The 23,227-nt window shown below is 43.1% G+C and overlaps 2 protein-coding genes across 5 annotated transcripts in view; one reads left to right on the forward strand and one right to left on the reverse strand.

Annotated features, from left to right (window-relative positions):
* Positions 274-8,587, reverse strand: LOC110255596 (serine/arginine repetitive matrix protein 3-like). The gene is made up of 2 exons (XM_021064272.1): positions 8,049-8,587; positions 274-1,358 (listed from the first exon to the last, which is right to left on the reverse strand). The coding sequence occupies exons 1-2, from the start codon at positions 8,585-8,587 to the stop codon at positions 1,223-1,225; spliced, it is 675 nt and encodes a 224-aa protein (XP_020919931.1). The 3' UTR covers positions 274-1,222.
* Positions 8,396-23,227, forward strand: part of AGTPBP1 (ATP/GTP binding protein 1) — a 150,308-nt gene continuing 135,476 nt past the window's right edge. For all 4 annotated transcript variants that reach the window (XM_013989714.2, XM_005656805.3, XM_005656806.3 and 1 more), the window contains exon 1: positions 8,396-8,596. The gene's annotated coding sequence lies outside the window, so the exon portion shown is untranslated. The remainder of the gene's footprint in view (positions 8,597-23,227) is intronic.

The following is a 23,227-nucleotide window of genomic DNA, read 5'->3' on the forward strand; positions in this document are numbered from 1 at the left end:
GTGTTTCCTTACTTTTTCAACATCCATTTCTCAATACACAGTCAAGGTAGGTAAGCTTGTCACTTTGAATCTTTTTTTTGCTTTTTAGGGCTGCACCCTGCAGCATATGGAAGTTCCCAGGCTAGGGGTTGAATCGGAGCTACAGCTGCTAGCCTACATCATAGCCATAGCAATGCCAGATCTGAGCCGCGTCTGCAACCTACACCACAGTTCATGGCAATGCCGGGTCCTTAATCCACTGAGCAAGGCCCAGGATTGAACCACATCCTCATGGATACTAGTCAGATTCGTTCCCACTGTACCACAACAGGAACTCCCAATGTCACTTTGAATCTTAACGTAAAAAGAAATTGTAAAAATATTTTTACCCGTGTCCTAGAATTAAACCTCGTTGTCGCAATTTCTCAGGGAGGAATCACAAGTTCTTTGGCAATGGAAGATTCCTATCTATAAGAGGAAGACCAAAAGCACTACAGATGATACTTAGATATTTTGGGTACCTTGTATATAAGACCAGTTGAGGAAGAACAAAAAATCAAACTTGGTTTACAGATGGGCAATATGTACAATATGCTGGCACCATTCGAAAATGAGACAGCTGCAGTATTGCAGCCCATGCAGGGGGCGCCCTGCAGGACAAAGGTAAAGGAAAAGCCTTCCCACGGGCAGAATTTTGACTGATAGATTTGGTTGTCTGTGTCTAGAGTGAGGGGTGGACCGAAGTATGGATCTATCCTGTTTTGGGGCAGTTGCCGATTGTTGGGCTGGTGAATTTGGAGACTTGGAAGAAATAGGACTGAGAGATTGGTGACAAGCAGGTTTAGAGAGGAGGTGATGTGGAAGGACCTCCATGAATAGGCACAAACTGTGAAGGTATTTGTGTTCCACATGAAAGCCCACCTGAGCGCATCTACTGCAATGAGGGTTAATCATCGGATGGACACAATGATGCTCTGAGATGTCAGTCACTTTCCCTAGTGGACCCCTGAGCAAAGTGGCTGCCGTGACTGGGATGGAGGCTACACGTGGGCTCAGTACCATGGACTTCTGCTAATGAAGCCCGACTTGGCTAACACTCCTTCTGAGTGCCTAACCTACAGATGGCAAAGGCCACCATCACGTCCCATTGGGTGGCTTCTCCAACACATGACACCCAGCAGCCAGCAGTTGGCACCCCTTCACACAGTGAGCTACCTTCCCATAAACAGCTTTATCCAGCACCCTAGATGATGGATTTCCAGCACTTTCCAAAGGACAGGTTTTCAGTAAGTTCGGCCAGCACAGTGCCACACAGACCTCCATCATCTCTGTGAGTCACTGCTGTGTTCTCTCCAAGATCCAGATCTTGAACCTGGGGACTGATACACATAGAGAATAAATAAACCCTTTTATTAACTTGATTGATTTTTGTCCTGAAATTTTCATCTCATTGTGATCAGAGGAATCAAAGGCTAGTCTAGCCCTGCGATTATAAAGATATACTCACATTTCAAATACCTTAAAATAGGAACTAAGGTTTCTTCAGTAATTCATAAAAATTTTCTTATTTTTACACCTAAGATAATTCTGCATGACTTTATTTTGAAATTTAAAAATCCAAATCTTTCATATTTGCATTAATTTGTTTTCTTTTATGATTTTTATGTTTTCCATTAGAGTTGATTTATCATGTTCTGTCAATTTCTACCATACAGCAAAGGGACCCATACATATACATATATATATTCTTCTTCTCACATTATCCTCCATCATGTTCCCTCACAAGTGACTAGATATAGTTCCCAGTGCTACACATCACGATCTCATTGCTTATCCATTCCAAGTGCAAGAGTTTGCATCTATTAACCCCAGACTCCCAGTCCATCCCACTCCCCTCTTCTCCCCCTTGACAACCACAAGTCTGTTCTCCAAGTCCATGAGTCTCTTTTCTGTAGAAAGGTTCATTTGTGCCATATATTAGATTCCAGACAGAAGTGATATCATATGGTATTTACCTTTCTCTTTCGGATTGACTTCATTTCGTATGAGGGTCTCTAGTTCCATCCACGTTGCTACAGATGGCACTATTTTGTTCTTTTTTATGGCCGAATAGTATTCCATTGTGTATATATACCCCATCTTCTTAATCCATTCATCTGTTGATGGACATTTAGGTTGTTTCCATATCTTGGCTATTGTGAAGAGTGCTGCAATGAACATGCGGTTGTGTGACCTATCTTTTTCAAGGAAAGTTTTATCAGGATATATGCCCAAGAGTGGAACTCTTGTTTTAAAAGGTGTTGTCTACAAAGTCAATTGTGACAGAAGAGAGTAATGTATGAATGAGACTTTCCAACGCTTGCCTTTGGTTTCAGGCAAAGGCTCTTGGTGTTTGTGTTCTGTGGCTGCTTTAAAGCTCAAAAAACAATAATTCCCTTTGTAGGGGCCTTATGATTTATAACCTGCCTTTATACACGTACTATAACTGTGAATCTAATCAGCAACTTCCAAAATTAGTTGTGACAATTTAAATAATGTAATCTCTGTTAGAATATCATATTTTTATTGTAGAAAGTTTAACAACCACTGAGGGAAAAAAAGAATAAATTTTAAATAATCTATGATTCCATGATCAAGGGATAACTTGTGAAAAACTCTAATGTTTCAGTCTTACTTTTATACATATAAAGATAGACCGGTTTTTTATAAAAATGGAATTATGTTGCACATAATCTGCTAATTTATATAACAATGTATCATGAATAGGTGTTTATGTTATTAAGTGTACTCCTCTTTTTTTTTTTTTTTTTTTTTTGGTCTTTTTGCCTTTTCTAGGGCAGCTCCCTAGCAGGTTCCCAGGCTAGGGGTCGATTGGAGCTGTGGTTGCCAGCCTACGCCAGAGCCACAGCAACACGGCATCCGAGATGTGTCTGCAACCTACACCACAGCTCACGGCAACGCCAGATCCTTAACCCACTGAACAAGGGCAGGGATCGAACCTGCAACCTCATGGTTCCTAGTCGGATTCGTTAACCACTGAGCCATGATAGGAACTCCTAAATGTACTCCTCTTAAACCATGATCTTTTTTTTTTTTTTTTTTGTCTTTTGTTGTTGCTATTTCTTTGGGCCGCTCCCGCGGCATATGGAGATTCCCAGGCTAGGGGTTGAATCGGAGCTGTAGCCACCGGCCTACGCCAGAGCCACAGCAACGCGGGATCCGAGCCGCGTCTGCGACCTACACCACAGCTCACGGCAACGCCGGATCGTTAACCCACTGAGCAAGGGCAGGGACTGAACCCGCAATCTCATGGTTCCTAGTCGGATTCGTTAACCACTGCGCCACGACGGGAACTCCTTAAACCATGATCTTAATCCTTTTGTAACTGGACCTCTTGAAGAATCCAATGAAAGTTATACTCCCTAAGCCCTGGAAGAAGCAGCTATGCAAATACACAAAGAAAATTTATCACTTAATGAATAGAACAGGAGCTAGGATTTGTGGGATTTTAAGTTTATAACATTTTGTAGACCCTCTCTTTTTATGTTTGTTTATTTTCAATTTTATTTTTTCTTAGATCCCATGCTTACTTTTAAAACATTTAAACAGTGCAGAATATATAAAGTTGCAGTGCCTACCCAAACCTTGCCCCAAGTAATTCTAGCAACTAGAATAGTATTTTCTCTTGTAGAACCCTGTTTATGAGACTATAAATGCATAATAATTTCTATAGTGTTGATTTTTAAAAAATACAAATTACATCATGCAATCCATACAGTTCAACAACTTGCCTTTCTCCTTTCATGTCAGAAATTGAAGGATTTCTTAAATATGAGAGAGTGAATTTAATTTTGACTCCACATTTCATGGAATAGGTTTTTTTTGGGGGGGGGTGTTTGTTTGCTTGCTTTTTTTTTTTTTTTTTTTTTTGCTTTTTAGGTCTGCACCTGAGGCACATGGAAGTTCCTAGGCTAGGGGCTGAATCAGAGCTACAGCTGCCAGCCTCCGCCACAGACACAGCAACTTGGGATCCAAGCCACGTCTGCAACCTACACCACAGCTTATGGCAATGCTGGATCCCTGACTCATTTAGTGAGGCCAGGGATCAAACCTGCATCCTCACGGATACTAGTCAAATTCATTTCCACTGAGCCACAATGGGAACTTCTCATTTCTAAATTTCAATCTAATCAATGATTAGCTGTTACAAAAACTATTTCTTAAATGTTTTCAAATCAGGTAATTATCAGTTTTTTGAAAATGCTAAACAGTGTTATCAAATAGAAAAAAAGAGTCCTTTTAGTGTTTGTGATTTCTGTTAAAAAATTTATTAGTTTGGTTATTAAGAAAAAAAAGGAAACAAAACACTTGTCTACATTGTAAGATTGAGAAACTGCCCTGAAAACGATGGGAAATTCCCTTTTTTACACTGCAGGGAGACCTCTAAAAGGAAAAACATGAAATTATATATAAATGTGAATATTTATTTAGAAGGATAAATCACAATTATCTTGCTGGAGAGATGGAGATTCAGGTCCTTTTTATTTTTTATTTTATTTATTTTTTGCATTTTAGGGCCGCATGAGCAGCATACAGGCTAGGGGTTGATCAGAGCTACAACTGCCAGCCTATACCACAGCGACAGCAACGAGGGATCTGACCTATGTCTGCAAATTATGCCACAGCTCATGGCAATGCTGGATGCTTAACCTGCTGAGTGAGGCCAGGGATCAAACCCGCATCCTCATGGATACTAGTTGGGTTTGTTACCAATTAGCCACAAGGGGAACTCCAGGTCTTTTTATTTTTTTGTTGAACCTGGGCCATAGCAGCAACCTGAGCCACCGTAGTGACAATGTTGGATCCTTAACCCACTGAGCCACCAGGGAACTCCTTCAAGTCTTTTTTCTTTTTTCTTTTTTTTTAATGGCTGCACCTGAGGCATATGGCAGTTTCCAGGTTAGGAAACCAAATGGAGCTACAGCTGCTGGCCTAGGCCACAGCCTCGGCAGCACTGGATCTGAGCCGCATCTGCAACTTACACTGCAGGTAACAGCAATGCCAGATCCTGAGCGAGGCCAGGGACTGAACCTGTATCTTCACAGAGTCTACATCCAGTTCTTAACCCCCTGAGCCACTACAGGAACTCCTTCAAGTCCTCTTTAAATGAGTCTGTTCAGGAAATACACAAGACATGATCCTTAGAAATGCTTCCTGATTGCAACCTGGCTTCCCCTTCATATCTAGAAAATTCTTTAACTCTTAGCAACTCAGCACTCATAGGATCCTGCACAAGTGAAGGGCTGAGGGAGCCCTCTTCACTGCTCACTCCATTAGCCTCAAGGTGAATCCACAGCAGTTCATGAATTACACCTGTTGGGCTGCAGGTTAAAAACTCCTGCTCCATCACATCATTTTAAATGGCTTGCTTGTGATCTCCTGCATGGATGTACAGTAATGTGTTTAACCAAGTGCCCTCTCTGGAATACTTACGATTGTTCATAACACCACTCTGGGATAAACATGCTTACAGCTAAATTGCTGCCATGTCCCTAGTTATTTCCTTAACTAGGAAATATTTAAACTACTAAATATTAAATATCCTAGTTAACTATTTCCTTAGGATAAATCCCTGTTACATGTCAAATTTCAAATGTTAGGGGTATGCCAAATTTTCAAATGTTAGATTTGGCAGGACTATTTAAGGTCTATGTCACAAGTGAAGAGATTGCAGTGGTTTAATGGTTTACAGATGTGGATTTTTTTTTTTAACCTGTGTCTGTAGCAGGCAGAAGGTCCCAGGCCAGGGATCGAACCTGTGCCATAGTAGTAACAGCCACAGCAGTGACAATACTGGATCCTTATCCTGCTGAGCTACCAGGGAACTCTATGAATTTTTAAACTCAGCTTTTCTGGCCCTCATTCATATATCACTGAGTCTACCACATGACTACTGAAAGCCATTTGTCACTGTAAAACGTTCTGCCCCTAGAACCACTGCATTGGGTGAAATGTTGAGTTTTCTTCCTGCCATTTCCCAGCCTTGTCACCTTTGTTTAGGTGCAGCTCAGGTTTTCTTACTGCCCTCTGCTCCATGGTAAACTTTTTAGTTCAACACATAACAGCTGTTAGGTGTTTTGTTGAGCATTATCAGGTGTTTAACCCCTTAGCCAATTTTAGGAGGATTTTATCTGGCACATAAGGGATGCCTAATATACTGATGAGTGTTGAATGGGGTTGAGTAGTTACAACAATCCCACGGAGGTTACAACTCCAGAGGACTGGTTGTGTTTCAGAAACTTCATGATCAAGCTTGTGTATCTAACATTTATGGTTCCAGAGGGGAGTGGCCCTAGACTTTTGAGGTCCACCATTATTCCAAAACTTTTAGCTATACAGTTTTGTAATAAAGTTTGCTACATTTTTGTATGCTTCTCTACTAAAGGTATGGAGGTAAGGAAATCAGTAAAAGAGGAGAAAGAGATAGTTGGGCTCCAGTGCTCACTGTTCTTTCCCAAATTAGTACAAAGTTAAAATAAGCAAACATTTATTGAGTGCCTGCAAGGCACGGGCTAGACTGATTTGAAGAATTTCAGTTCAATGAATATCATTTTATGGTCAGACTCTGATCTATATCACACAATTAATTACGTTGAGTTTTATATACCATAATAAGGCATGTTGAGAAAGCTGAGGAACCAACAGGGATTGGTTCTGCTTTTTACTTAGTTGTGTGGTTTAATTTACTGGGTCTGTGTCCTGGCCATCAAATCACACTAACAATACTTTATTAAAGTGAAATGCAAATTCTACACATTCACATTTATATCTATACCTTTCTGTATTACAGGTTAATATACTTAAGAAGATGCTTTATTTATTTATTTGTCTTTTTGGGGTAGCACCTGGGGCATATAGAGATTCCCAGGCTAGGGGTCAAATCGGAGCTGTAGCTGCTGGCCTACGCCACAGCTCATGGCAATGACGGATCCTTAACCCCTTGAGCAAGATCAGGGATCAAACCCGCAACCTCATGGTTCCTAGTCGGATTCATTTCCCCTGCGCCACGATAGGAACTCCCAGGAAGATGCTTTTTGATTAAAGTTTCATATGTGTCACATATATTTAAATTCTATAAAATGTTAAATGTTTTTAGATAATTAAGTGTTCTCAGACAATGCTTTCTAGACTGGATGGCTTGGGGTGGTAATTGTTCTAAAATTATTTAAAATGCTATAACCTACCTTTTGGTGCTCCTAATCAGGGAAACTATGGCATTTATAAAATGGCAGTTTCTTGTTCATCGTAGTAAAGACATCTGCCAAGGGCAAACTGCAGGCAGCACAGATGCTGCACCTTGGATTACCTTTGAAATGACCTTCGCACCTGCATAAGTTCTTTTAAATATGATGATAAGAAAATGAAACAAAAACCTCACAGCTCTCAATTTATTTCCCTATCCAGCTGTAATAATTTTACATTTCTTACCAGCTACTATAAACAGCAGCAAACGTGACCTATGCTCTGGAAAAAAAAAAGTAAATGTCAGTGTTTATTAAGAATACGTTATAATGTGTTCACATGCAGTCGAAACAGAAGAGAGTGAGTGTATCGGTATTTTATCTCTCTGACACATTATTTTGGCTCAGAGAAAACATTCCATCTTTGTCTTTAGTGGCTCATTCAGCATTACCATTTTTTTGTGACTATATGTACGCACGTTACAAAAAAAGCAAAAATTAAATCAGCATGAAATTTTGTTCCTTGCAGCACTAGGTATCTGATTTATTGAGGTATGACCACAAGGTAGAATTTCATTGTGTTCTGGGAGCCTGGCTGTGAGAGCTGATAGTCTTCACCCTATTAAGGACTCTCCCTGAGGTCAGTAAAAGGCTCTGTTCTACTGCGGTCCCCAAGGTCCAATGCCACCCCGGTACCACGTGCGTCGGAGAGTTAACAGCCACTGGTGTGGTGCTGCCAAAAGCCTCATAAGACTGTCGGGGTGGCTCCAGCTTAGTTCTAGGAAAAGGCGGAGGCTCTAATTGAGAGAGCAGAGCAAGGTGACTTACAGGACGCGGGCAGCCGCCGGGAGACCCATTTGGTCGGGTAGGGCGGCAGCTGCAGTGGACGACAGCCAGCGCCGCGAACAGCCGGGCTCCAGGATCCCGACCGCGTTTTCCCGGCTTCCAAACAACCGCGTTCGCCCCGCCCTCTCCTTTGCGCGCGCTCCCAGCTTCCCCACGCGCGCTCCCCGGGCCCCCGCCGCTTCTGCCCGCGCGTGACCCGCCCTCCCCGCCGGCGCGCGCCCATCTTGCACGCGCGCCCCGCGCTCCCTCCTGCCCGGCGCGCGCGAGCCGGCTGGCCTAGCAGTGCGGTGGGCGGGGCGCCGCGCTGACGTTGCCCGGGATGCGGGCAGGTTCCGCCGCCGCCGCCGCCGCCGCCGCCGCCACTGCTGCAGCCGCCTCCTCCTCGCCTGCCACCGGGGTTTGTATGAAAACACCCGGCGGCGGGCGGCGAGGAATCCGTCGTGAGCCGGGAGAGCAGCCGCAAGTGCTGCTGACGCCGAACTGGGTGCTGCGGCTCTGCCTGGTCCCTGCCAGCGCCCCATCCTGAGCCGGTGAGCGCCGCTCCGCTGTCCGCGCGTCCGGGCCAGCAGCCCCTCGCCCGCGACTTGCCCGGCTGCCCGCCACCCCTCTGCTCTCTCCGGCCGCGGCATCCTGGGGGCGGGAGAAGCCAGGGAGGAGCGGCCCTGAGCCCGCCGTGGTCTGTGCCCTGCCACCCCTCCGCCCCTTACCTGACAGGTTGTGTAACCCGTGTCTTTCGGGGGTGGACCCGGTCTTGAAGGGAAACGCCTGATGGATGGGGGCTTTGGCCGGTGTCTGGAAAACGTCCCACCCCGCCCCCACCCACGGACACTGGGAAGCCCCCGCCCCGGTCGCCCCCTTCCCGGTCGCCGCGGAGGATTCCTGGCGCGGTCTCCGAGCACAGGCGGCCACCCGTCCTGCCACCCCTTTCTCTCGGGCCCCAAGCGCCGGTGGCCTCGGTACAGCGCGGAGCAGAGCGGAGGGGCGGCGGGCCGGGGCCGGGCGCGCGCCCAGCCTCCCCACCCACCCCAGCACCCACCCTAGCTCTCACCCTCTAGGTGCGCTAGGCTTTCAGGTGGGATGTGGCGTTGGCGAGGCTTACTTCCTCTCAATGGGTGGCTTGACCTGAAGTGTCTTCTCTGCTTACAACTTGTCGCCTTGTGGGTTTGATTTGAACCTGAATCATCGCCCTAGATGACAGTGCAGTGTTTCCCTCCAGCCTTCCTTCCTGAGTTGCGGGTTCTTTATTGCAAGTATTCAGGGCCTCTTGCAACCCAGCGCAAAGGCTTGCGGAGCCCTATGGTGTGGTTTCCCTCCTGTACCTTTAAGTTTCTTAAAGTGCCAGTACGGTTTTGAATCGGTTAGTTTCCTTTCCTGGGCATTTTACTCATTATAGAATGGAGTTATAAAACATTGATGCAGAATGGCTTTTATACTTAAAGCCCATTTCTCGTTTTAAGATAGAGTCCTCAAGAGCCTGCAGGTGCACTGTTGATGACCTAATATGTTGTAAGATCCGGTAGAAATTTTCTTTGGCGGTATTACTTCTTTGTGGGTGTTTTTTTTTTTTTCCCCCCAGGTATTCACAATTATGGCAGAGTTTATGATGCACGACAGTTTATAGTTAGCAAGGACTTTAGCAGTCTTCTGGATCACTTATTTTCCTTTACCATTTATGTCCTCATTGGAATCTTTATATAAATGGAGTTATGTCTTTCTTTGTTAACCTCTGAATTCGTCTTATAAGTTGTCTTTTTTTCTTAATTCCCTGAGAAAGTCAGAAAGTTATTTTTGTAATGTATTGTGGAATGTTTTCAGTTCAGTAGGCCAAAAAAGTAGTAGTTTATTTAAGGCACCTTAAATGGTACATATTTTAAAACATGTGCCAAGTGTTCATCGAAACCAAGCAGAACCCTGAAAGCTCTATCAGCATTTTCTTGTGTAGTTACTGTGAGATAGTCAGCAGTGCCTTATCCACTTTTTCTCATTCTTAAGGCGGAGTTGTAACACGACTTGTTTTTTTTTTTTTTTTTTTTTTTTTTTTTTTTTTTTATATTAAATTTTATTTTATTTTCCCACTGTACAGCAAGGGGGTCAGGTTATCCTTACATGTATACATTACAATTACAGTTTTTCCCCCCACCATTTCTTCTGTTGCAACATGAGTATCTAGACATAGTTCTCAATGCTATTCAGCGGGATCTCCTTGTAAATCTATTCTACGTTGTGACTGATAAGCCCAAGCTCCCGATCCCTCCCACTCCCTCCCCCTCCCATCAGGCAACCACAAGTCTCTTCTCCAAGTCCATGATTGATTTTCTTTTCTGAGGAGATGTTCATTTGTGCTGGATATTAGATTCCAGTTATAAGTGATGTCATATGGTATTTGTCTTTGTCTTTCTGGCTCATTTCACTCAGTATGAGATTCTCTAGTTCCATCCATGTTGCTGCAAATGGCATGATGTCATCCTTTTTAATGGCTGAGTAGTATTCCATCGTGTATATATACCACATCTTCCGAATCCAATCCTCTGTCGATGGACATTTGGATTGTTTCCATGTCCTGGCTATTGTGAATAGTGCTGCAATGAACATGCGGGTGCATGTGTCTCTTTTAAGTAGAGCTTTGTCCGGATAGATGCCCAAGAGTGGGATTGCAGGGTCATATGGAAGTTCTATGTATAGATTTCTAAGGTATCTCCAAACTGTTCTCCATAGTGGCTGTACCAGTTGACATTCCCACCAACAGTGCAGGAGGGTTCCCTTTTCTCCACAGCCCCTCCAGCACTTGTTATTTGTGGATTTATTAATGATGGCCATTCTGACTGGTGTGAGGTGGTATCTCATGGTAGTTTTGATTTGCATTTCTCTTATAATCAGCGATGTTGAGCATTTTTTCATGTGTTTGTTGGCCATCTGTATATCTTCTTTGGAGAAATGTCTATTCAGGTCTTTTGCCCATTTTTCCATTGATTGATTGGTTTTTTGCTGTTGAGTTGTATAAGTTGCTTGTATATTCTAGAGATTAAGCCCTTGTCAGTTGCATCATTTGAAACTATTTTCTCCCATTCTGTAAGTTGTCTTTTGTTTTCTTTTGGGTTTCCTTTGCTGTGCAAAAGCTTTTCAGTTTGATGAGGTCCCATGGGTTTATTTTTGCTCTAGTTTCTATTGCTTTGGGAGACTGACCTGAGAAAATATTCATGATGTTGATGTCAGAGAGTGTTTTGCCTATGTTTTCTTCTAGGAGTTTGATGGTGTCCTGTCGTATATTTAAGTCTTTCAGCCATTTGGAGTTTATTTTTGTGCATGGTGTGAGGGTGTGTTCTAGTTTCATTGCTTTGCATACAGCTGTCCAGGTTTCCCAGCAATGCTTGCTGAATAGACTTTCCTTTTCCCATTTTATGTTCTTGCCTCCCTTGTCAAAGATTAATTGACCATAGGTGTCAGGGTTAATTTCCAGATTCTCTATTCTGTTCCATTGGTCTGTCTGTCTGTTTTGATACCAGTACCACACTGTTTTGATGACTGTGGCTTTGTAGTATTTCTTGAAGTCTGGGAGAGTTATGCCTCCTGCTTGGTTTTTGTTTCTCAGGATTGCTTTGGCGATTCTGGGTCTTTTGTTGTTCCATATAAATGTTTGGATTGTTTGTTCTAGTTCTGTGAAAAATGTCATGGGTAATTTGATAGGGATTGCATTGAATCTGTAGATTGCTTTGGGTAGGATGGCCATTTTCACAATATTGATTTTTCCAATCCAGGAACATGGAATATCTTTCCATTTTTTACATCTTCTTTGATTTCTTTGATTAAGGTTTTATAGTTCTCGGCATATAGGTCCTTTACCTCTTTGGTTAGGTGTATTCCGAGGTATTTGATTTTGTGAGGTACAATTTTAAAAGGTATCGTATTTTTGTATTCCTTTTCTAATGCTTCATTGCTGGTATACAGAAATGCAACTGACTTCTGAATGTTAATCTTATATCCTGCCACTTTGCTGAATTTATTAATCAGTTCAAGGAGTTTTGGGGTTGAGTCCTTAGGGTTTTCTAGGTATAGAATCATGTCATCTGCATACAGTGACAGTTTGATCTCTTCTCTTCCTATATGGATGCCTTTGATTTCTTTTGTTTGTCTAATTGCTGTGGCTAAGACTTCCAAAACTATGTTGAAGAGCAGTGGTGAGAGTGGGCATCCCTGTCTTGTTCCAGATTTGAGTGAGAAGGCTTTCAGTTTTTCCCCATTGAGGATTATATTTGCTGTGGGTTTATCATAAATGGCTTTGATTATATTCAGGAATGTTCCCTCTATACCCACTTTGGCGAGGGTCTTGATCATGAATGGATGTTGAACTTTGTCAAATGCTTTTTCTGCATCTATTGAGATGATCATATGATTTTTGACTTTTTTTTTGTTAATGTGGTGTATGATGTTGATTGATTTGCGTATGTTGAACCATCCTTGTGAACCTGGGATGAACCCAACCTGGTCATGGTGTATAATTTTTTTGATATGTTGTTGGATTCGGTTGGCTAAGATTTTGTTGAGAAGTTTTGCATCTATATTCATCAATGATATTGGGCGATAGTTTTCTTTTTTGGTGGTATCTCTGCCTGGTTTTGGAATGAGGGTGATGGTGGCCTCATAGAATGTCTTTGGGAGTATTCCTTCTTCTTCAACCTTTTGAAAGAGTTTAAGGAGGATGGGCACCAATTCCTCTTTATATGTTTGATAGAATTCACCTGTGAAGCCATCTGGTCCTGGGCTTTTATTTGTAGGGAGTGATTTTATGACCTCTTCAATTTCATTTCTAGTGATTGGTCTGTTCAGTTGGTCTGTTTCTGCTTGATTCAGTTTTGGCAGGCTGTAAGATTCTAGAAAATTGTCCATTTCTTCCAGATTGTCAAACTTATTGCCATATAGTTGTTCATAGTATTCTCTTATGGTTTTTTGTATTTCTGCTGTATCCGTTGTGATTTCTCCTTTTTCATTTATAATTTTGGTGATTTGGGTTCTTTCTCTCCTCTTTTTAGTGAGTCTGGCCAGGGGTTTATCAATTTTGTTCACCTTTTCAAAGAACCAGCTCTTGGTTTTATTAATTTTCTCTATTGTTTTTTGAGTCTCTATTTTATTGATTTCTTCTTTGATCTTTACAATTTCCTTCCTTCTGCTGACTTTAGGACTTCTTTGTTCTTCTTTTTCTAATTCATTTAGGTGGAGGGTTAAGTTGTCAATTTGGGATCTTTCTTCTTTTTTGAGAAAGGCCTGGATTGCTATAAATTTCCCTCTGAGCACTGCTTTCGCAGCATCCCATAGATTTTGAGAGGTTATGTCTTCATTATCATTTGTTTCAAGATAGTTTTTAATTTCCTTCTTGATTTCCTCATTGACCCATTGGTTTTTTAGTAGCATGTTGTTTAGTCTCCATGGAGTAGGTTTTTTCTCTTTCCTTTTCCCATGGTTGATTTCTAATTTCATGGCATTGTGGTCAGAGAAGATACTTGAGATAATTTCTATGCTCCTAAATTTATTGAGATTCGCTTTATGTCCCAATATGTGGTCGATTCTTGAGAATGTTCCATGAGCATTTGAGAAGAATGTGTATTCTGATTTTTTTGGATGTAGTGTCCTGAAGATATCAATTAAGTCTAACTTTTCTATTGTTTCCTTTAGGATCTCTGTTGCTTTATTGGTTTTCTGTCTAGAGGATCTGTCCATTGATGTGAGGGGGGTATTTAGGTCTCCTACTATGATTGTATTCTCATCAATATCTCCCTTTATGTCTGTTAATATTTGTTGTATGTATCTGGGTGCTCCTATGTTTGGGGCATATATGTTGATGATAGTAACATCCTCTCCTTGGATGGATCCCTTAATCATTAAATAGTGTCCTTCTTTGTCTTTCTTTATGTCTTTTGTTTTAAAGTCTATTTTGTCTGATATGAGCGTTGCAACTCCTGCTTTTCTGTCATGTCTATTGGCATGAAATACTTTTCCCCAGCCTTTCACTTTCAATCTATATGTATCTTTTGTCCTAAGGTGAGTTTCTTGTAGGCAGCATATTGAAGGTTTTTGCCGTTTTATCCACTCAGCCATTCTGTGTCTTTTGATTGGGGCATTCAGTCCATTGACATTTAAGGTGATAATTGATAGATGATTATTTATTGCCATTTGATCCTCGTGTTCCAGTTGATTCTATGGTTCTCCATTCTTCTTTTTTTTTTTTTTTTTTGGTTGGATGGTCTCCTGTTATTATCTGCTTGAGTGTATTTTTTTTTTTCATTTTTTGCAAATGCAATATTTGGTTTTGGCTTGTGGTTGCCCTGTTTTTTAAGTATGCTAACCCCTTCCCATAATTGTGTGTTTTAGCCTGATGGTCCTGTAAGTTCAAACACTTCATTATTATATTAAAATTAAGAAGAGAGACATACATACAAACAAAAAGGATTATTTACCTCCTAACATCCCTTGCCCACATTTTATGGTTTTGATGACTCTTTTATTTTTTTCTTTTTAATTTTATTTTGTTTGAAGCATGTTCATGATTAAATCTGTATGCTGGCTTATTTGAGTGACTGCTCTCTGATTGTATCTTCCTCAGTCCTAGTTCTTCCTCTTCTTCTTCTTCTTCTTTTTTTTTTTTTTTTCTTTTCTTTTTTCTTCCCTTTCCTTCCTTTCTTTTTGGTTTAGAGAAGCCCTTTCAATATTTCCTTTAACCTGGGTTTTGTGTTGCTGTATTCTTTAAGTTTTTGTTTGTTGGGAAAAATTTTTATTTCCCCTTCTATTTTAAATGATATTCTTGCTGGATAAAGTATTCTAGGTTGCATATTTTTTCCTTTGAGCACTTTAAATATCTCTTGCCATTCCCTCCTGGCCTGTAGTGTTTCTGTAGAGAAATCAGCTGATATTCTTATGGGGGTTCCCTTGTAGGTAACATTCTGTTTTTCTCTTGCTGCCTTTAGGATCCTCTCTTTATCACTAACTTTTGCCATTTTTATTATGATGTGTCTTGGTGTGGGTCTGTTTGGGTTCAGTTTGTTTGGGGCCCTCTGTGCTTCTTGTATCTTGAATCCAGTATCCTTTAGATTTGGGAAGTTTCCAGCGATAATTTCTTCAAATATATTTTCCATTCCTTTATCTTTTTCTACTCCTTCTGGAATTCCTATTATGCGTAGATTGGCCCGTTTTATATTATCCCATAGGTCTCTTATATTGCTTTCCAGTTTTTTGATTCGGTTTTCTGTCTGTTGACCAGATTGAGTGATTTCCATTATTCTATCTTCCATATCACTGATTCGTTCTTCTGCATTATTCATTCTGGTTTTTACTGCCCCTAGTTCAGTTTGCATCTCTGCAAATGAATGTTCTAGTTTTTCTTGGCTCCTCCTTATATTTTCTAGCTCCTTTCTGAGGGTATCTGCATTGCTGTTCATATCTTCTCTTAATTCCTTCAGTATTTTCACTATTTCTCTTTTGAACTCCAGGTCTGTCAGACTGCAGAGATCAGTTTCATTGTTGACTGTTTTAGGTGAGTTCTCCTGTTGGTTTGACTGGGGGTGGTTTCTCAGCTTCTTCATCTTGCTTGTTGTCTTCTTTCTCCTGAGGGAGTTGTACTCTCTGTTATCGGGTAGTGTTTGCCTTGTCACTGCCCTGGAATATTTCCTGAGGGCTGTCGTTGTTGGTCAATCTTTTTTTGAGGCAGTGTGGCTTTTCTGGAGTGTTGATGGGACTAACAGTGTTTCTTTGAAGCAAAGGAGGACTTCCTGAGGGCAGACAGGACTGGGAGGTCCACCCCACGATGGTAGCAGATTTCACTTGGTTCTCAGCACCCCCTGGGGTCTTGGGCGGGTAGCAGGGCCCTTGGAGACTCAAGAGGTTCCTCCCCAGGGCAGCCCGACTCAGAAAGACCGTCTGAGATCTTTTCCCGATTCCGCCAGGCTTGTTGCAGCTTTTCTGGGCTGCAGGGGGTCCTGCCTGGAGCTGGCAGTCCTATGCAGCTGGTCCACTAGGTCTCAGCACCCCTTGGGGTCTTGGGCGGGTAGCAGGGCCTTTGGAGACTCAAGAGGCTCCTCCCCAGAACAGCCCGACTCAGAAAGACCGTCTGAGATCTTTTCCCAAGTCGGCCAGGCTTGTTGCAGCTTTTCTGGGCTGCAGGGGGTCCTGCCTGGAGCTGGCAGTCCTATGCAGCTGGTCCACTAGGTCTCAGCACCCCCTGGGGTCTTGGGCGGGTAGCAGGGCCCTTGGAGACTCAAGAGGCTCCTCCCCAGGACAGCCCGACTCAGAAAGACCGTCTGGGATCTTTTCCCAAGTCGGCCAGGCTTGTTGCAGCTTTTCTGGGCTGCAGGGGGTCCTGCCTGGAGCTGGCAGTCCTATGCAGCTGGTCCACTAGGTCTCAGCACCCCCTGGGGTCTTGGGCGGGTAGCAGGCCCTTGGAGGCTCAAGAGGCTCCTCCCCAGGACAGCCCAACTCAGAAAGACCGTCTGGGATCTTTTCCCGATTCGGCCAGGCTTGTTGCAGCTTTTCTGGGCTGCAGGGGGTCCTGCCTGGAGCTGGCAGTCCTATGCAGCTGGTACACTAGGTCTCAGCACCCCCTGGGGTCTTGGGCGGGTAGCAGGGCCCTTGGAGGCTCAAGAGGCTCCTCCCCAGGACAGCCCGACTCAGAAAGACCGTCTGAGATCTTTTCCCGATTCGGCCAGGCTTGTTGCAGCTTTTCTGGGCTGCAGGGGGTCCTGCCTGGAGCTGGCAGTCCTATGCAGCTGGTCCACTAGGTCTCAGCACCCCCTGGGGTCTTGGGCGGGTAGCAGGGCCTTTGGAGGCTCAAGAGGCTCCTCCCCAGGACAGCCCGACTCAGAAAGACCGTCTGAGATCTTTTCCCGATTCGGCCAGGCTTGTTGCAGCTTTTCTGGGCTGCAGGGGGTCCTGCCTGGAGCTGGCAGTCCTATGCAGCTGGTCCACTAGGTCTCAGCACCCCCTGGGGTCTTGGGCGGGTAGCAGGGCCCTTGGAGGCTCAAGAGGCTCCTCCCCAGGACAGCCCGACTCAGAAAGACCGTCTGAGATCTTTTCCCGATTCGGCCAGGCTTGTTGCAGCTTTTCTGGGCTGCAGGGGGTCCTGCCTGGAGCTGGCAGTCCTATGCAGCTGGTCCACTAGGTCTCAGCACCCCTTGGGGTCTTGGGCGGGTAGCAGGCCCTTGGAGACTCAAGAGGCTCCTCCCCAGGACAGCCCGACTCCGAAAGACCGTCTGAGATCTTTTCCCGATTCGGCCAGGCTTGTTGCAGCTTTTCTGGGCTGCAGGGGGTCCTGCCTGGAGCTGGCAGTCCTATGCAGCTGGTCCACTAGGTCTTAGCACCCCCTAGGGTCTTGGGCGTGTAGCAAGGCCCTTGGAGACTCAAGAGGCTCCTCCCCGGGGGAGCCCGTCTCAGAAAAACCGTCAGAGAATTAGGTCGATCTATTCACGGCCTGGCTAGGCTTGTTCTAGCTTTTCTGGGCTGCAGGCCTTTTTTAGGGGGCTGGTGGTGTTTGGTGCTGCTCTGTGGAAGTGTAGCCCCTCCAAAGGGCAAGCAGGCCTGTGCAGGGAGAGCCCCTGCGGTGGTAGGCTTCAGGCAATTGTTGAGGCCAGCCCTCCTGGATGGCAGGCAGCCCCAGGTTCGGCGAGAGCGTAGGGGGTGGTGGGGGTGGGGGGAGGGAATGCACTGGGAAGCACAGCTTTCTGCTAGCTAGCGGGCCTGTAAGCTTGTTGTGGCGTGGGGGTATTCTATGGGGACCCACCCCTTCTTCTCTCCCCTCCTCAGCACTGGCGCAGACCAGGCTCTTCTCCCAGGTTCCCTCTGAGGCGGCTTTCCACTTCCCCGCCCCTAGAGTATTGCTCCCTTCCTCTGCGACAGCTTTGTTTTCTAGTCTCCCAGGCAGTCTCTGCCCCGTCAAATGGTTTAGAGACCTCCCAAGCAGTTTCCGCTCTGCCCCGCCCCCCTAGCCCGGGGACTAATCTCTGGAGCCGAGGTCTCGGTGCCCAGCCCCCCCCAGGCGTCCCCCGGCCCTTTCTTGGGGACTAACCTTCGGAGGCGAGGTCTCGGTGCCCAGCCCCAACCCAGGCGTCCCCGGCCCCTCTCGGGGACCAACCTTCAGAGCTGAGGTCTCGGTGCCCAGCCCCCACCCAGGCGTCCCCCGGCCCTTTCCCGGGGACTAACCTCTGGAGCCGAGGATTCGGTGCCCAGCCCCCACCCAGGCGTCTCAATTTTTGGTGACTGTGCCCGTAGTTCAGATGTTCCGTTGGGTTCTTGATCGTTTTTCCGTACTCCAACTTACTGCTACACTCTTCTCTGCATCTGGAGATTCCTCCGGTTCGTTTGATCTTTCGCCCGGTAGGTGACTTTCCAGGGTGCGGGATCCCTTTCCCCTCCGCAGTTCCCTTTCGGGAGCGCCCGTCCCGCTCGGATTCACCTTCTCTCACTCTCCTCTTTTCTCCCGTTCTGCCCAATAATGTCACGAATTTCTTGCCGTTATTGGAGATTAGGTTCCTCTGCCAGCGATTGGTTGTTGTTCTGTGCGAGTCATTTCTTCTGTAGATGTGCTTTTTTTGTTGTGTTTGTGGGAGAGGGCGAGCGTGTCCCCCTACTCCTCCGCCATCTTGTCACGACTTGTTCTGTTTCCCATTAACGCTTTGGTTGAGCTAATTTCTACAATGAAGTTATAGGTTTATTTTTAATGAGCTCAAAGCTCTGCCTTGAATTGCTTCAACACATGTTCAGAATTGCAGTCTCACTCTGAACCCTGAAATGAAGGACATAGATGTGGAGCTAACCTTGCAATTAGCCACATCGCAAAACATTTTAAACATGTCGTGTAATTTAAACCTTTGTAAAAGCAGTTTTTATAAAGCATTTTCAATGGGCTTGAATTGAGACGTTATTCTCTTAGGAATAGTCTGGCTAGACTCTTACATAATCATGGTTTTATCTTCCGTAGCAGAAGGAAAAGGGGTCCAGGATTTGTGGAATTATTTAATTTTATTATAGTCTATGTTTTGAACTTAAAATCCCCTCCACAGTTTCACCTTCCAATATCTACTTTTCTTGCTTGAAGTCCCCTAATACTTGAAAGTTGAGCAGCGCATGGGTAGTAATGGATGAACCCTCCAGAGGGCTCTCTGCAAATTGGGAGCTTCTCTTGGGCAGTAGGTCTTAGTAAGAACAACAGAAATTGTCTAGAGTGCACATGGGACTTAAACTTTATGTATTATTGTTGATTATTGTGCCTATGTGTACTTTAGCACAGTGGCTAAGGAGTTGGTTCTCAGAACCAGGCAGGCTGGATTTCAATCCTGGTTTTGCTTTGGGCGATTATTTATCTTTGTGCTTCAGTTTCCTCCATTCCAAAATTGGGGGTAATGGTGTATCCTCTTAAGATGATCTTCAATAGTGAACGAGTTAATACATGTGGAGTGTTTAGCCCACAGTGCCTGGCACATAGTAAGTGCTCAGTAAATATCATTACTGTTAGTGTTTTTCCTCAGTGCAAGGGATCCAGTAAGCTGAAAAGGGGCTTTGGGCTGATTGAGCACTGCTTCCAGATTAATTCCACTCTGACCTGTTTGCTCTTTTGGGGCTAAGTGAGAGCTTACTTTCACTGTCCTGCCTTGGAAGCATGTAATTTAGTTTAAAATAGAACAGCTAGACCCTGAGCTGGGTGCCCTGAGATGCTGCCGAAGAGTGGCTGAAGTATCCCCGTTTGTCCCCTTCTGACAGAACCTTGGATTGGCTCCCTCATGGTGGTGGTGGCTGCTATTTTAATCATCTGTTTTTGAGTTTATGATTGCCTGTTTCTTTGGCTGTCATGTGCAGCTATCAAAAATGTCATCTACCAGACTATTAATGAGTATATTTATATGTTTCTGATCAAGATACTGCATGAAATTTCCAGGATATACAAAATCATTTTCATTTAAGCATTATTTTTTTTCTGTACTGATGTCATATAGAATGAGGTTAATTTTGATTTGCCATTGTGTTCCTCTTCAGTTTTGATGTAATTTTCCTAGGAAAATTAAAAAAAAATTTAATGTACTTTTGTCCATTTTGGTTTGCAGGGATCTTCTGTTAATTACTCTGTTCATTAAATCAGATATTTCCAAATGTTTGGTCTCAGGACCTTTTTATAATCTTAAAAAAATTATTGAGTACCACAAAGAGCTTTTGTGGATTATATCTATATTATATTATAAATTAAAACAAAAATTTTTATTAATTCACTTAAAATAGTCATTATAAACCCATTACATATTAATATAAACATTTTTAGTGGAAGATGACTGTTTTTCAAGAACAAAAAAAAAATAGAAGATGCATTGTTTTAGATATTTTTAAATCTCTAGTGTCTGGTTTAATAGAAACAGCAGTGGAGTTCCCATCGTGGCTCAGCAGAAAAGAATCTGATTAGCATCCACGAGGATGCAGGTTCAATCCCTGGCCTCACTCAGTGGGTTAAGGATCCAGCGTTGCTGTGGCTGTGGCATAGGCCCGTGGCTACAGCTCTGACTGGACCCCTAGCCTGGGAACCTCTATATGCCAAGGGTGCTGCCCTCAAAAGACAAGGAAAAAAAAAAAAGGAAAAGAAAGGAGGAGTTCCCATCATGGCTCAGTGGTTAACGAATCGGACTAGGAACCATGAGGTTGCGGGTTCGATCCCTGGCCTTGCTCAGTGGGTTAAGGATCTGGCGTTGCCGTGAGCTGTGGTGTAGGCCAGCAGCTACAGCTCTGATTAGACCCCTAGCCTGGGAACCTCCGTGTGCTGCGGGCGTGGCCCTAAAAAGACAAAAAAAAAGAAGAAAAAAAAGAAAGGAAATGGCGGGATTCTCACATTTGCTTCTGCATTCAGTCTATAGCAGTATGTTGTTTGGGTTGAAGTATATATATTCAGAGAGAAACCCAGCCTCACACAGTTAATGGCTAGAAAAGGGAGGGCTATTTTGATAGCCTCCAGATAATTATGGATATTCTTATCTGGTGCTCCATCAAAACTCGGCATAAGATAGTCTTCAGTTATATAGGGGTTTGGAATGAGTTTCCACCAAATGTGAGGATTATTTTGAGCTAAAAGCAGTTGAGACACTGTGAGTTCAAGAAAAACTACTACTCCTCTCTTAAGTACCGAGAAGAATTTGAATTGGGGATTTTTTTCTTAGATAAAGAGTTATAATGCGAGATAAATTTTATCCTGTTGTCCCCACCCATATAGCAGGGCAGGTATCTAATTGCCAAACATGTGCTCTTCTTGATTGTCCTGTGAAGGACTCTTCTGCTCTCCAAAGCCTTGGGCCCCTGCCTCATTCCTTAACTCGGGGTGGCTTTTTCCACCTCATTTTACCTTTCTTATGTATGTGGGGTCTCTGACCCCTCATGGGTATGCGATTCCCATCTATCAAATTAAATTTGATTTTCTCATGTCAACTATCTCATGTCAACTTAATTTTTAGACCAACCAGAAGAACCTAGAAAGGTAGAAGAAAGTTTTCTTCCTCTCCGACAGTTGCAGTATGGAATCTGAAATCATACCAACGAACTTTTTAAAGATAATATTATATTAAAATCCATTGGTATGAACTTCCAATGGATCTTATGCCCAGGCCTGAATTTGTAAATATTGGCTCAGTGAGTTATGCAAATCTTCGAAAATGTTTACACTTTTCATTATACAGTTTCAGAAAATCACATTTGTTGATACACCACCCATGCCATCAGAAGCAAGCTAGTGGGAAGCTGTCCTGGTTGTGACATGATAGTGGATATGAGTTTTCCAGAAATATGATTTTTTTGCTTGAAAGCTCAAATTTTATCATTGGCAGCAAATATGACTGCCAGTTGATTTCTATAAATGGCAGGTAGACTTCATTTCTGAGCAAAATTTTGCCAAAATACCCAAGTCATTCTTTTAAGTAAAGCTGGTGTTTACTGAAAAAGGCTAGTTCAAGCTCTCAATTCAGTTACACAGCACTTTTCCTCAAGACAGCATCAAGCATTGTAATTCAGTATATAGCAAGAAGTGCCTCATACACATACCATTCTTTGACACAGAACATTAAAAGAACATGTATGCAAGCGCTAAGATTTAACGAAGTTAATATATATATATTTTTTTTACTATTTCAGGGACATTCTTAAGTGAAACTCTTTTTTTATAATTGCTGGTGCTCGATGGTGAAAACACAGTGAATAATAACAGTACATTTTGGCACCAGCATAATTTGTTCCAAGATGCCCCAGATTTAACACACTGCTTTTGCACTATTAGTGTAAATGCTAATATAGTTTAAAAAGCTAATAATGTTTTAGTATTATTATGAAAATAGTTTTGACCTTGTGGAAGGAGTTTATGCCTTTGTATCTAAAGTAAGTCCCTTGTAGAGAGCTTATAGTTAGTCATGTTTTTAAAACCCATTTTTGTCAGTCTCTGCATTTTGATTGGAGAGTTTAATCCATTTACATTTAAAGTAATTATTCATAAGGAGGGACATCTGTCATTTTGCTCTTTTTTAAAAATATGCTTTCTAGCTTTTTGAGTCCCTCATGTCCTGGGTATTTTGATTCTTACTGTGATATTAGTGGGAGGTGACTTAGAGCTGTGATATTTTTCTTAAAACAAAGAAACAAACAAAAAAAACCCCCCAAATTTAAATCATTTGAATGGGTCAGAGTCATAGGTTAGAGGCAAGGAAAATGTGTCAAGGCAAGAATATTAATCTCATCTATCACCTATATGGACTTAGGAATTTTGGCGTTTGCTTAAATCTAAAAATAGTCAGTTGGAATCAGTGTTGGGGGAAGAGTTATTTTAAATAAACCATTTAATTACACTGAAGTGTAGTGAGATTCTGCTCTTCCAACAATAAGACCCTGTTATTTGTAGTGTAATGAAAACATCCCATAGCAGAACAATTAGACCTTTGTTAGTGCCAGAGCACCTTTTGTGGAGTGTGTGTACTATCCAAATTCTTGCGTTTTTAATGAGGATGCATAATGAGGAAATGTAAAAGATGTAACTTTTTAAAAATAGGTTTACTGTTATCTACAGTTTTTGCTAAAATTAATGACAGTAGTGTAGGGGAAACTTGCCTTTTTCAGATGAGTTAAAACATTAATAAATCAATCATCAAATGTCATGTTTAAGGTAACTA

The sequence above is a fragment of the Sus scrofa genome, chromosome 10, assembly GCF_000003025.6.
Source record: "Sus scrofa isolate TJ Tabasco breed Duroc chromosome 10, Sscrofa11.1, whole genome shotgun sequence".
Lineage (NCBI taxonomy): Eukaryota > Metazoa > Chordata > Mammalia > Artiodactyla > Suidae > Sus > Sus scrofa.